Source organism: Thermobia domestica, chromosome 7 (assembly GCF_964235325.1).
Source record: "Thermobia domestica chromosome 7, izTheDome1.hap1.1, whole genome shotgun sequence".
Taxonomy (NCBI): domain Eukaryota; kingdom Metazoa; phylum Arthropoda; class Insecta; order Zygentoma; family Lepismatidae; genus Thermobia; species Thermobia domestica.
In genome coordinates this window covers 114,013,901-114,027,354 of record NC_137460.1, presented here as the reverse complement: position 1 = coordinate 114,027,354, position 13,454 = coordinate 114,013,901, and the positions used below count along the sequence as shown (strand labels likewise).

The 13,454-nt window shown below is 37.0% G+C and overlaps 1 protein-coding gene across 4 annotated transcripts in view; it reads left to right on the top strand.

Annotated features, from left to right (window-relative positions):
• Positions 1–13,454, top strand: part of LOC145690362 (cilia- and flagella-associated protein 44) — a 253,414-nt gene that overhangs the window by 198,329 nt on the left and 41,631 nt on the right. For all 4 annotated transcript variants that reach the window (XM_081765185.1, XM_081765184.1, XM_081765186.1 and 1 more), the window contains one exon: positions 3,085–3,272. In XM_081765185.1, the coding sequence (XP_081621311.1) occupies positions 3,085–3,272 (188 nt within the window). The remainder of the gene's footprint in view (positions 1–3,084; positions 3,273–13,454) is intronic.

Here is a 13,454-nt window from a genome sequence, read left to right as displayed (position 1 = left end):
ACCGTAAAGACAAACTTTAGGTAATACGTAAAGGAACCACCAGGGGCTTATTTTTCAAAACTATTAGGCTTGTAATACTAGTGCATAATTTTTCAAAATCAAGTATTGTATATACCGTGAAATCATGACAGATTAGAGCATTTGTGTTTGGAAATGACTTCTACTATTATTCTAGAATTTCAACCTCATGATATTTTATGACTTGTAAAAAAATGTTACAAAACTTGTTGCTTTGAGAAGCAGTCTGCAGACCGATTTGAAGTTGTTCGGTGGCATAAAGAATTGCTGGAAACTGGTTCTGTACTGAGGAAGAAAGGCCGCGGCAAGAAACCAGTGACTGGGAGACTTGGGAAGTAATTGAGAAAACTTTTCAGTGAAGCCCGCTTAAATCAGTTAGACATGTAAGTACACAACTTCAAATCCCGCGATCGACTGTGCACACTATCGTACATAAAAGGTTATGGCTTATTGCCTACTCATTACAGCTTCTTCAAAAACTTCTGCGTAATCACAAACTTTGTAGACATGAATTGCTATCGCTCGTTGATGAACACAATAAATTCCGTACAAGAGTAGCATTTTCTGACGAAACTACCTTCCATACCCCAAGTAAAGTGCATCGGCATAACTGCATGATATGAAGTGAAGAAAATCTGCACGTTATTGTGGAACACGAACGCAACAATCTCACATTAAATGTGTAACGTGCGTTGACCCGAAATTCTATGATCGGGCTTTTTTAAGTAAAAGTTACAAGAGCAAGTTAACTAAGAAAATTGAAAAATAATATGTATTCCGTATATTATATGAATACATGTTCCAACTAGGTGGCGCACTGCTGTATTACAGAAATTTTGTAGATATCATTTCCAAAATAATGGGAAAGAGGGAGGTTCTACTCAGTGGCCCCAAAGTCACTCGATGAAAAGTCACTGAATTTTGTTTTTGTGGGTGTTCGTCAAGACTTTTTAAAGGTTAAGGTTCCATGGTTATGTACCATGGCTAAGGGAGACATGGCGATGACAAGATGAATGATAATGGTGGGAGGAAACGGGAGAACGCAGAGGAAACCCACACAAACAAGCGTTTGTCCATCCAAAAACCCCCTTGGTGGGAGTTGGAATCGGACCAGGGATCCTATATACACCAGAAGTGAGCGCTCTACCACTGAGCCATGTTAAGACTGTTGTGTATTGAATACCAGTGCAAAGAGCTACATGATCTACTGTGTTGAGAATATAACCCGCTCGCAAAGTGTCAATGAAAATGTGCACATACTTCTGATACATTATTGAGTAGTTAATCTGCGCAAATATATATATATAAAAATACTCATCCACTAATTGTAACGTTACTCTTATTAATTGAAGATATTAACGATTCAAGTAAATCATCAGCTAAATTCGTGGATCCAGATGGTATCTGATCACTGTCATTTACTCTGGCACTAATATCCATTTTACTGCTTCTAGGTACTATTTTGTCGTTATGTAATAACATATAGTCACTTCGTGGTAAAAATGATTTTTAACTTGAATGACACTATTTTACTATACTTCAAGTTAAAAATCATTTACCTTTCAATCTTCAATCATTCAATATTTAATCATTGAATTAGATTTGTGAACATACTCTGGGTGAATAAGTTACTCCATATTACATTGTAATTCTAAAAGAGAGTAAAAAGCGTAAATGGAGTTTAAATGAGATTTAGTGTTCACGATTTCGTTGTGTACATTTTCATTTAAATAGGCTTAGAAAACTCATATTCCATTATTAAGACGGCAAAGAATTCTCTCTAAGTGTGGGTCCGTGATATCTCAAATGTTACGCAACACCTGAATGGAAATCCAGTAATCCCTTGACATTTGTCAGGAACGTGAAGGGTATTTGAGGTGCGTACAATTTTTGCTGTGATAAAACTCGATCTTTTCTTCCAGAAAAACGAAGCCGAATGATCGTGTAACTTAACTATTGATTGGCAAGATGTATACATTCTTATTGGTATATTTTTCCACTAATCCATCTACGCTCTTACCGACAAACAAGTCCCGTCACTTTTTAACTTCTGTTCTACGTGGTATTTTTAAAGTCAGTGTGACACAGAGACTAATATTACACAATTAATACTCTTTTCTTCAGCAGTATTTTCTTCTCCTTTCTGTCTGGTTAAGTGTTACCTACGGCGCTTGTGGTATTCAACTATTTGTTTCTATGTTTTATATATATAGTTCCATGTTTTTAATAGTTTTGCCAACTCTATAAATGAGGATTATGAAAAATCTTCCGCGAGAAATTACATTCAATTCGCACAATTCATCATATAATAGCTTATATTTACTTAAGATTTCCCAGCAGGGCCGCCCATAAGAGGGGTTAACCCCAACAAATGTTGGAGGGACCCGGGAAAAAATATTGATAATACATCAATTTACCGACTTCTAAATTGTTACTTGGCTATTTTCAACTTTTAAATTGACTACTCTTGGCTTTGTCAACGTGTTTTACATGTGGTGTGAGTTTGAGGTAGAGGCGTTGTATTTATTTTAAACAATTCGGCTACGTTGATAAGTAACCACAGTGTAGAAGCTTTTGTTTTCTATGCGGGCCCATGAAATCTATGGGCAGCCCTGTTCCCAGGATACACAATGGTTGTTAATCTGAATAAAAATATGTCAGACTTTAAGTAATGGCTTATATTGAAGATCAAAAATTGTTATCTGTGTGGTGCATCGTGAAGTTTGAAATAGCATAATTTTTTTGATTTGTAATATAATCTAGTGCGTGAATATGTATACATTAATGTATATAGTATTTAGTATTTATATAGTATTTATACAACAAAGTCTAATGTCTTTTGTTACAGTAGCTCATATATTTTCTTTTATAAATAAGTTAACAGAATAATAATATACATATACTGAAAAAGTAAATAAAACCTACCTTACAACTACACTTACTAAAAACGTACAGATAAACGGATATATAAACATATATATATTTACTTTATTAAAAACTAAAAGTTATCATTTCATAATTGGATAACACAAAAATTACAATGATAATCTTTTTTGTACATTGAAGATCACAGAGGAGCAAATCTGTTATATTAAAAAAACTATTCTTCAAATTCGTGTGCCGGAGACCCCAGAACCCGAACCGGAGGTGGGGCCATTTGATGAAGAATACGAAGCCTTAGTTGCTAATATTGCTGATACGGATCCCACTCTAACAGATTGGGAGAAAGAAATTCGGAGTGTAAGAATCATAAGGTAACTTAGTTTGAATTATTTATTGATCTGAATATGATTTTGAATTTTCATAATTACTACTTAAGTCAATATTATTGGGCATTGAAAGCAGTCATGTCTACTACTTTTTTTTTTTTTTTTTAAGTATGTTTGTTTTGTAATAGGGTAATGAGGTATAAAGTCACAGTTGTGATTCACGGAAAATCATATGAAAGAAATTTTTGTAATCTCTATAGAAATTCTGACTGATTGATCAACGCTAGGCCAAACTACCTAAGCTAGAAACTTTAAATTTAGACAGTACATAGGGTTTATGACGTAAGGACCACTAAGAAAGAATTTTTGAAAACTCGACATGCAGAGGGAGGGAGAATGGGCATTTCAATTATTATAATAAGATATCCATATCTCGGAATGTATTAAGGTTACAGACATTAAATTTGGTGTTATATTTTTCATTTAAAATAATTAAATACGTGTACCAACGTTTTTTTCTTTTTAAATATTTATCGTAGAAGGGAAGAAAAAGGAGATTGGTTAAAGTTTAATGATGATGTGAACACCGAGACTATTTGCCCTCATCACGATAAGCCAATGGCCTACAGAAGCTGCACATTAAAAATTCACTATAAAATTACTGAAAAAATGTCAATTAAAAATAAGATCTACAAATTAAAAAATAAACCTAGAAGCAATAAAAATTAAAACAAACGTCGCGAAAAGGGTAAAAAATAAATAAAATACTATATATATATATATATATATATATATATATATATATATAACCACTAAATAACTAAAAAAGAATTAAGCAATAAGAGAGTCATAACAGGAAAAATCTGAAAAGAAAATTCCTCAGAGCTTGTTAATCATTCCAGATACACGGATAAAAGTGAGAGTACGATTACTAAAGACCGCATAAATCTGATTAATATCGTTAGATAGTCCTTAACGTTTTCTGAGTTCTGAGTATTCTACACATTCTACATGAATATGCCGAATAATTCTCAATCTCAATGGAACAGTTTAATCCTTCCAATACGGATGATTAGCGCCATGCACTAAATAGGAATGTGTCAGATGTGAGTGTGTAACACGCAAACATGTCAGGATCACTGAATCTCGGCAACTAGATCACGACATCTCACTGTTGTCCAAAAGAGGTTAAACTGAGTGGAACGTATTTTTGATGGCGTGGTTCCTTTCCGTTTGCCTATGAGAGCACATTCCTCGAAGGAAATAGCTGCTAAAATCAGAGTAGAGTAAAGAATGCTTCAGTGCAGTTTCAGTCAATGCAGCGTTCTTGGCTGCTGTGTCGACACAATCTTTTCTCTAAATGCTTACATGTCCTGGCACCCAGCAGACAACAAGATAGCTTTGTTGCTGAGCTAATGGTATCTCACAAGAATCTCTTGCACTAGAATTTGTTTACCAATGACATTGCGCAAGCTTATAATAACGCTTCGTGAGTCAGTACCGATAAGTGAACGACGTAGCAAAAGCTGCATAGCATGGTCAAAGGCAAATTTAATTGCGGTTAGATCATCAGTAAATACTGAATACAAGCGATACAGACTAAATTCTGAGCTGTTCTGAGTTGAGTTGATTTTGAGTTTAACGCCCCGTTCAGCAGCGAGGCTATATGAGACGAGGACCTACTGATTAACGTGGACTCCGAACCACTTGAGCTCCCGCCGGGAATTGAAGCCGGGTCTCCCGCGCTAAAGGCGCGTACGCTAACCGCTTATCCACGAAGGAGCCTTCTCTGAGCTGTTCTGGTCCTTAATGAAAACACAAAGGAATTATTTCCTTTGGAACCGTTCGTATACATCATATTATAATCGAGGTATAGTCCTAATAACGCTCCAAACCCCTGCTGGAGTACCTGGTTACTTCTGTGCTGTTTAGCGTGACTTCAACCGAAGGTCGAGGCTTAGTAGAATAAACAGCCATGGTGGGAGAGGACAAACACGTAGCAAGCAAATAATTGACACTCAAATTCGTAAGGGATGAGACTCGTCAGAACGAACATACCATGGGCGTATATGTAATTCGAGGCCATGATGCATACCGGCCATCACGCAACGAAAAGCTATGGAAATGATCAGAAATACAACGCTACTAACGATGTTTCATGTGCTTCTGCATAAAGACTAGGAACAGGACTAGTGTGAAAGATATCTGTATTAGCCGAATTTCCAGGTGATGAACAATGTCAAGTTGTTTTAGCAAAGTAACGAGCAGATGAATACGCAATACAACTGTAATCTGACTTTAACCAAATTGGTCTGCGATATAATCGTAATACAACAATACAATCAACACCAGATGCGGTGCGAAAGTACACGACACAAATTTAGAGCTTAGAGACAAGAGTATTAAAAATTACGAATGTGTAATGTCTGTGTTAGGTGCCAATTAAAAGTCAAACCCAAAAACTGAACCGTTTCAATAAATGTGAGACGAGTGCTACCGAGATACATATAAATTCTGAGCAACAAGGCAAGTAGATACACTGCATTTTTGAAAAGAAAGAAAAGTCTCGTTCGACTAGCGAACAAGACAATTTAACCTTAGTTGAAGGTGTCGAGTATTTCTCCAAAGATGTCTTGGGTGACCATAAATAACAAGATCGTCAACGTGAAGCAAACTACTTACAGAATTCCTCATCTGCATAGAACGCTGTTGACATCGGCAGCAAACAACGTGATGCTAAAAGCACTCCCTTGTGTGACACCATTTTCCTGCAGAAATTTCTCTGAGAGACGCACTCACACCCCCTTAAAATAATGTTCATCCATGAAGCTCTTCAGAAATTTTGCAAAATGACCATAAATACTCCAGTCATACAGGGTGATTTTTTATAGGATTTACAACTTCAATCAGTTATAATTCTTTATTGCAGGGTGTCTATCGGTCACGAAAGTCACGAATGTCACGAAAAAGTCACGAAATCAGAAAACGGTCATGAAAGTCACGAAAAAGCACGATTTTTTTTTTAACTGTGCAAATGTAAGTACAGATTGGAAGATTTTGTTCTATAAAACGTCAAAATTCACCATCAAAAATGTCTATGGCCGGCTTTAGACGCTACCAAATCGCAAGCAAAGTACGTTTCTATAGCATGGATGAAAATTCGGCCTAATTCGCACCCAAATTCGCTCTTGAAAATGTTAGGAAATCTTATTATTTGGTAAAGAAAAGGTCACGAAAAAGTCACGAAATTTCATTTTGGAATTTTAGTAGACACCCTGTATTGGAACCACATATAGATTTGATTTATATGTCATCCTCATTATACTGCAAAACATTTCAAGTTTGACTCACATAGTGAGTAGTTGCGGAGTTGACCACACGCGGCGCCACGAGTCAGTCGTTGAAAATAGAGACTTTCACTGGTGCGGAAAGGGCTAAGTGTGTGTTCTGATTTGAAGAAACGAAGTCAGCAACGAGTGTACAGCGTAAGTATAGCACACAATACGGCAAGGAACCACCCAGGAGACCAACAGTGTACAAATGGCACCAGACATTTTGTTGAAATAGGTTGTTCTGTGCGACACACAAAGGCTCCAGGGCGCTCATCCGTGACTGACGATGTGGTTGAAGCAGTTAGGGAGAGTTTTGTCCGCATTCCTCGAAAATCTACGCGACGTGCATCACAAGAAACTGATATCCCTCAGATCACTGTTTGGCGTGTATTGCGTAGATGTTTGTCCATGAAGCCATACAGACTGTCCTTGGTTCGAGCACTGAGTGAAGCGGATAAACATACCCGACATGAATTCTATATTACCATGTTGGGTCGCATTAGTGGTAATGAGACATTCTTGAACAATGTGGTATTCAGTGATGAATCAACTTTTCACCTTTCCGGCCGAGTCAACACACAATTGTCGTATTTGGGGCACGGAAAATCCACATGCACACATGGAGTTGATTCATGACAGCCCCAAAATGAACGTGTTTTGCGCTGTTTTCCGAGCAAAGGTGCATGGACCATTCTTCTTTGCTGAGAGCACCATCATCGGCATCGCCTATCTTGATATGCTCCTGAACTTCCTTGTTCCACGGTTAGATGAAGATGACTACTATGGCCGCTTATGGTGGCAACAAGATGGCGCCACGCTGCACTACCTGATCGACGTAAGGGAATTTCTTGATCAACGTTTCCCAGATAAATGGATAGGTCGTGGTGAATCAATTGCCTGGCCGCCATGGTCTTCAGATAACACACCATTTGACTTCTTTCTGTGGGGGTTTGTGAAAGATAAAGTGTACACTCCTCCCCTACCTGATAATGTTAATGAACTGAAACATCGCATCACAATAGCCGTCTCGCGGGCGTTACCCCCGAAATGCTGTCTACTGTTTGGCAGGAAATCGACTTTCGTTGGGATGTGCCCAAGATGACCGGAGGTGCACACATTGAGCCATAATGGATTTGTCACAAAAAACTTGAAGTATTTTGCAGTATAATGAAATATAAACTCTTATGTAATTCCAATGAAGAATTATAACTGATTGAAGTTGTAAACCCTATAAAGAATCACCCTGTATAATTGTTTTAATATTCCATAATGGCAACTTGTGTCATAAGCCTTTTCCCAGTAAAAAATATATAGCAGCAAGATGCTGACGATGGAAGAAAGCTTCTTGAATCTGGCTTTCGAGTTTAGCAAGATTGTCTGCAGTGGATCAGGAAAACCGAAAATCACACTGAAACATGCTCAATAGAGAGTTTGATTCTAAATACCAAAGGGGACTCTTGTTAACCATGCACTCAAAGAGCATACAGACGCAACTCATGAGAGAATGGACCTGTATCTTGTGGCTGTTGTTGCGGCTTTCTTTGGTTCCAAGATGAGAAGAAACAGCCTCACAGCTACGTTGTTGAAACGTCTCCGAACACGTGCGATTGAACAGTTGCAGTAATGTAAGCTGTGATACGCACGAGAAATGCGGAACATATTGTAAGATATATGATCAATCCCTGCAAAGTATGTGACAATTCAAGAAAGTCAGAGTCGAATTCGAGAGTCGTGAAGGGAACGTTATAATCCTCCGAAATTTGCGGTACGGAAATTTAAATAGTTTATCTCGATACAAGTACGAAAGAGATTAAACTAGACCAAATAGGGTGCAGTGTCAGAAATAGAGGGAAAATGTTGGACCAATATGTTGGTTATTTCTGTGGGGTTAGTCTCCTGGTCCCCGTTTGCTGATAGAACAGGCACATTAGTATTAGAACAATGGCCATTTATTGCGCAAATCCATCGCCGGACAGCAGTAGGAGTTCGACTACTGGGAGACGTTGCATAATCCCCCTAACTTTGGCTCTTCGAAGATTTAATCGAATATTTAACATGGGCATGAAGAATGCGAAATTGTTGAAGATTCTCGTCAGTTGTATACCGATTAAAATAGGCAAGCATACCGATGAACCAGGATAGTTTCATGGATTCCCGCAGATTACCAAGGAACTCGCCATCGTAGATCGCGGCCTCCCCATTCTGGGATGGAACCATAGGTAGTGTTAATAACAGTCTGTTCAAATAGATCTCCAGCAGACATACAGGTAAATCATTAGGAGGATGAAACTCACTGAGTTCCCAGATTGTTGGCCAATCAGCACAATTCAAGTCGAATCGTGGAAGATAATATAAATTATTAATTGACAGATCTTCGTGATCACTGGAGAATGATCACTGCCACAAAGATCTGGATGTACTCTACAACTGAAGAATTTGCAAGATAAACATTATACAGGGAGAGATCAATGCGCGAGTACGTACCGGATCCAGTATAAAAGTGATCCAATTGTATATTCCTGGATGAGAGTATCTTACTCTCATCCAGGAATTCCGTCACCTGACGGCCACGATCATAGACCCCATAGACGATGGTACTCATTCAGATCTCTGACAATTACATGTGTGGCTCAAATTGATTGTAAAGGTGAGTCAATCGGCTACTGAAAAGACTTCAGCACGAGGAATATACAACGAACATACGGTATTCGAGTGAGAGAAGAAAGCACACACAGCAATTGCTTGCAATCGAGAGTTTATGTTAACAGAGCGAAAATGAAAATCACAGAGTACAGCAACGGCTACGCCGCCAGCAGCGCGACAATCTGTATATTTATGACCCCTGTAATCGTATAACGAGATAAAACGGATTATAGTGTTGGCTGAAAATGAGTTTCCTGTGAGCATATAACAGCAGGTAAGTAGTCAGATACCAATTGTTTCAATTTCTTAACCCGACTGTAGAAACCATTACGCTTTCACTGTAGAAGCGCGATAGTTTGAAACGTTAACGTTTTGAGTGAGGGTTGCAATTATTACAATAAAATATCCTTATCTCGAAATTTCTTAAGGTTAGAGACATGAAATTTAGTATTTGGAGATTTAATTTAAAATAACTTAACATTTGTTTCAGCGCTTTTAGAGGTTTGACTTAGGATGGAAGAGAAAGGAATGGAAATGGGTTACTAAGATCCTCATACAAAGTTTTCGAATTTCGTGCGAGAGTGAGTTAAGACGAGTTTTATATGAGACATGCAGATTGAAGATCGTAAAACATTGCCCATAGAAACACGTGGGAGCTTTACTAGTAATAGGGAGGAAAAAAACATACATACCTAAATACATAAGATGTCCCTGGAAAAGCAGAGTATCAGGCTCGATCTAATATGTTGTAACTCTCCTCAAACGCTCTCATTTTGTTCACTGTTGCAAGTTACCGTTTTCACAAAGATGCGTAAGATTGTATGCATAATCACAACATTTCTTGTATGTCATTAGACATAGTGTCCAACGAACCTAAGTTCTTTTGTTAAATTTGGATTATGTCTGTAGTGTCATATTGAAACAAAGAATAGTTCATTCGTTTCCACTCTTTGGACTTCATACTTTTCATTTTGTAATTACCTAACTTTACCTTACTATATAGCTCTACAACCCCGTGGGCTTTGCCTTCATTCACCAGGCACTTCCATTTCTCCCTTTTTTCTTTTTCAGTTTTTCACTTTCAGTATTTTTAGATCACCGTTTAGATCTTCTTGCCTTTTTTTCTACTTCTTCTGATGTAAAATATATTTTTTGTATAGATCTTCTTTGCTATCTGTCCTTCTTCCATTCTCCCTACATATCCCGTCCAACCCATTCATTGTGTCTTTATAAATGTTACAATATCTACTCTCCTTAAGATGTCTTCTATTTCTTTGTTTGTTCTGCTTCTCCACTCGCCATTTTCTCTCATTGCTCCAAAAATCTTTCTAATTGTTTTTCGTTTTAATATTCGAAGGTTTTCTTCGTTTTCATTTCTTAGCATCCATATTTCAGCGCTGTAAGCTATTATTGGTCGAATTGTCGTTTGATATATCTTCACTTTGGTTTACCTGTCAATATTCTTGCTTGTGAATATGTGAGCGTTAACGTGATACGCCTTGTTTCCTGGTAGAATTCTTTCTCTTATTGTAGTTGTCATGTTATTATTGTTATCTATTGTTCCTAAATATTTCAATCTGTCTACATTCTCAAATGTTTTGTTTCTTATTATTATCTTTCTTTTCCTCTCTTCCTTTTATCTGATATTAGATGCATGTATTTTTTTTTTTCGGTGTTGGTTTGGAATCCTTTTGGGTCTCTTACTTTCTCTAGTTAGTTGTAAAGGCTCCTGAGTTTATATTCTGTTCGAGTCAAGATGGCGATTTCATCTGGGTAGGCGTCCATTTGGCTGGATTTATTGATTATTGCCCCTTTTGTCTATTTCTCGCAGTATAAATAAAGATGTGAACAGCCTATCTCCCTGTTTCACTCCCGTTTTAAGCTCGAATTCTTCCAATGCGTGGCATACCTTCACTTTCACTACAGTTTTATTTTACAATTTCTTTATGGTAGCTGCAATGCTGAAATACAGATTGCTTTAGGAGATTAACGTCGTAGTTACATCGGAAAGTTCCCGATTTGACACCAGACTAACAGTATTAATGTTAGATACATCTAACCATCGTATCTATATCGCATGAACATTATTCACCACTGCTATGACGTTCTGTTACTTCAGGTTATTAGGACGTGAATAGCTTTATATCTTGAACGAGGGAAGAAATTGATGCTACAAAGTGTTGGGCATCACTCCTGTCTTACCTTAGTAAGAAGTGTCAAATGCGCCCTATTTGGGTATTTGAACATTCGCTACCACACAATGTCACTCAGAGTGCGCATGAGAGAGGTTGTAAAGCAAGCCGTTTCTCAACCAGCATCATGCAAACTCGATTGGAACAGGTGAACAGCCATTAATACTTGAGTGACAAATTTTGAGCATGTGCCATTTAAAAGTGCTGGAAGTGATATTTTGAACATTTTAACATATCCAATTCTATGAGGATGTCAAAAGACCAAATGACGTAGGTACTATCTCAGAAATATACCTGGTTCTTACATTAATTTAATGCATATGTCTGATACATACAAAGCCTAGTAATAATTGGATTTTTAAAGCCTAGCCTAAGAGACATATTAGAGAGGAACTCGATACTCTTTCTGATCTATCTGTAATAAAATCTGTTTCACACATTGTTCAATGATGATCATTTCCATTACTTTCAATAATAGTTTGCTTTAAGTTGAGTTGCTAATTCATTAAGTAGAAGTCCAGTGTAGAATACCTCAATTTTTTTTTTTTCTTAGGTTAAGTAAATCGACGCTCTCAACTCTTGACTGCTCGTGAAGACATTTGAATCTTAAGATTGTACGGTCAGCATATTTAATAGTATTGGCATATAATGTAAGAATCTTTGTCCAAATATGACACATATATCAAAGGGTGTATGTCATTAAGCTGTACAAAGTAAGGGTTAATCCTCATGTGTAGTTTTAAAGAAAATTGACAAAAACTAATTTTTATGGCGCAAAAAATGCCATTCGTGACCAATAATGACAGGCTCAATAACAAGCTACCTATTAAGTTGAAACTTGTGCTAAAATATTACCCATCAAGCCATTCATTATGACTCTAGCAAAGAGGACAGTACGCACTGTGGTTAAAGATATAGTAACATAAAATCGTCATCAACTTTAATGTTTAATTTTAAATATCTTTCAATTAATGTTTTTGGAGTTGTGTGTGTTTCTTGTAAATTATCTTCAGCTTAAGAGCCAAAAGAAAGATTGCAATTTCTTCGAAGATTCTTCGAGGTTTTAGACTTCCTCTGGTGAGTCTGAAAGCCAACATGACGCCGGGTTTGACTTTCCTCAGTTACTATTCTGTTCTTTAATGTTACTCGTATACTTCCTCACGTAACTGTGGAATCAGTATGATTTCGGGTTTTACTTCTCTCAGTTACTGCTCTTGCGTATCTCTTTTCGACTAGCCTTTGGCCAGCTAAGGGCTTCGCCTCCAGATCCCAGTATATGCTTGGCCTGCGGCTTCACACCCTCTTTCCTTCTTAATATTCTACTTGTTTACTCGCTTTGTCACTTTCAAAAACCTACGAGCATGCCAAGTTCTGAATTTCTATTCCGATTTGATGTACCTAAACTTTTAAATTTTTAATTGAAAAATAACCCATTTGACTTACAATGGCAAATTTTTCTTCTCCCCCTTAGATCCCCCTTAAAAATTAAAAATACTCATTTTTGGCAATTTTTCTGAAAATTAGTTGTGGGAGGCTACAAACATGCCAAGTTTCGTCATTTTAATTCTACCAGAAGGGCCTAATAATTATGAGGTGTAGATGGCTTCCCATTTAAATAATATGGAGAAGATTTTTCAGTTATCAATTAAACTCCACTAAAGTTGGAAATTCTTATTCTTGATGATTTACTTAGATAACATTATCAAAAATCTACAAGTATACCAAATTTCAAGTTTCTATTCCAATTCCAGTTACCCAAAACACATTTACTGTTAAAAAAAAAAACACCCATTTAATTAACATGCAAATTTTTCATCCCCCTTTTTTACCTCTTGAAAATGTAAAAAATGTAAGAAAAAATGTAAATGTAAAAAACATACACTTTTAACGATTTCCTAAGGATTTAAACATGCCAAATTTCAAGTTTCTACGGCAACTGGAAGTGCTAGTGATTTTATGTCAGTGGGTTAGTTCATGTAGCTTTATAAATTTCCTCTTGTAACTCTGAAAACCAAAACAACGCTAGGTTTGACCTTCCTTAGTTACTGCTCTCTTCTTTC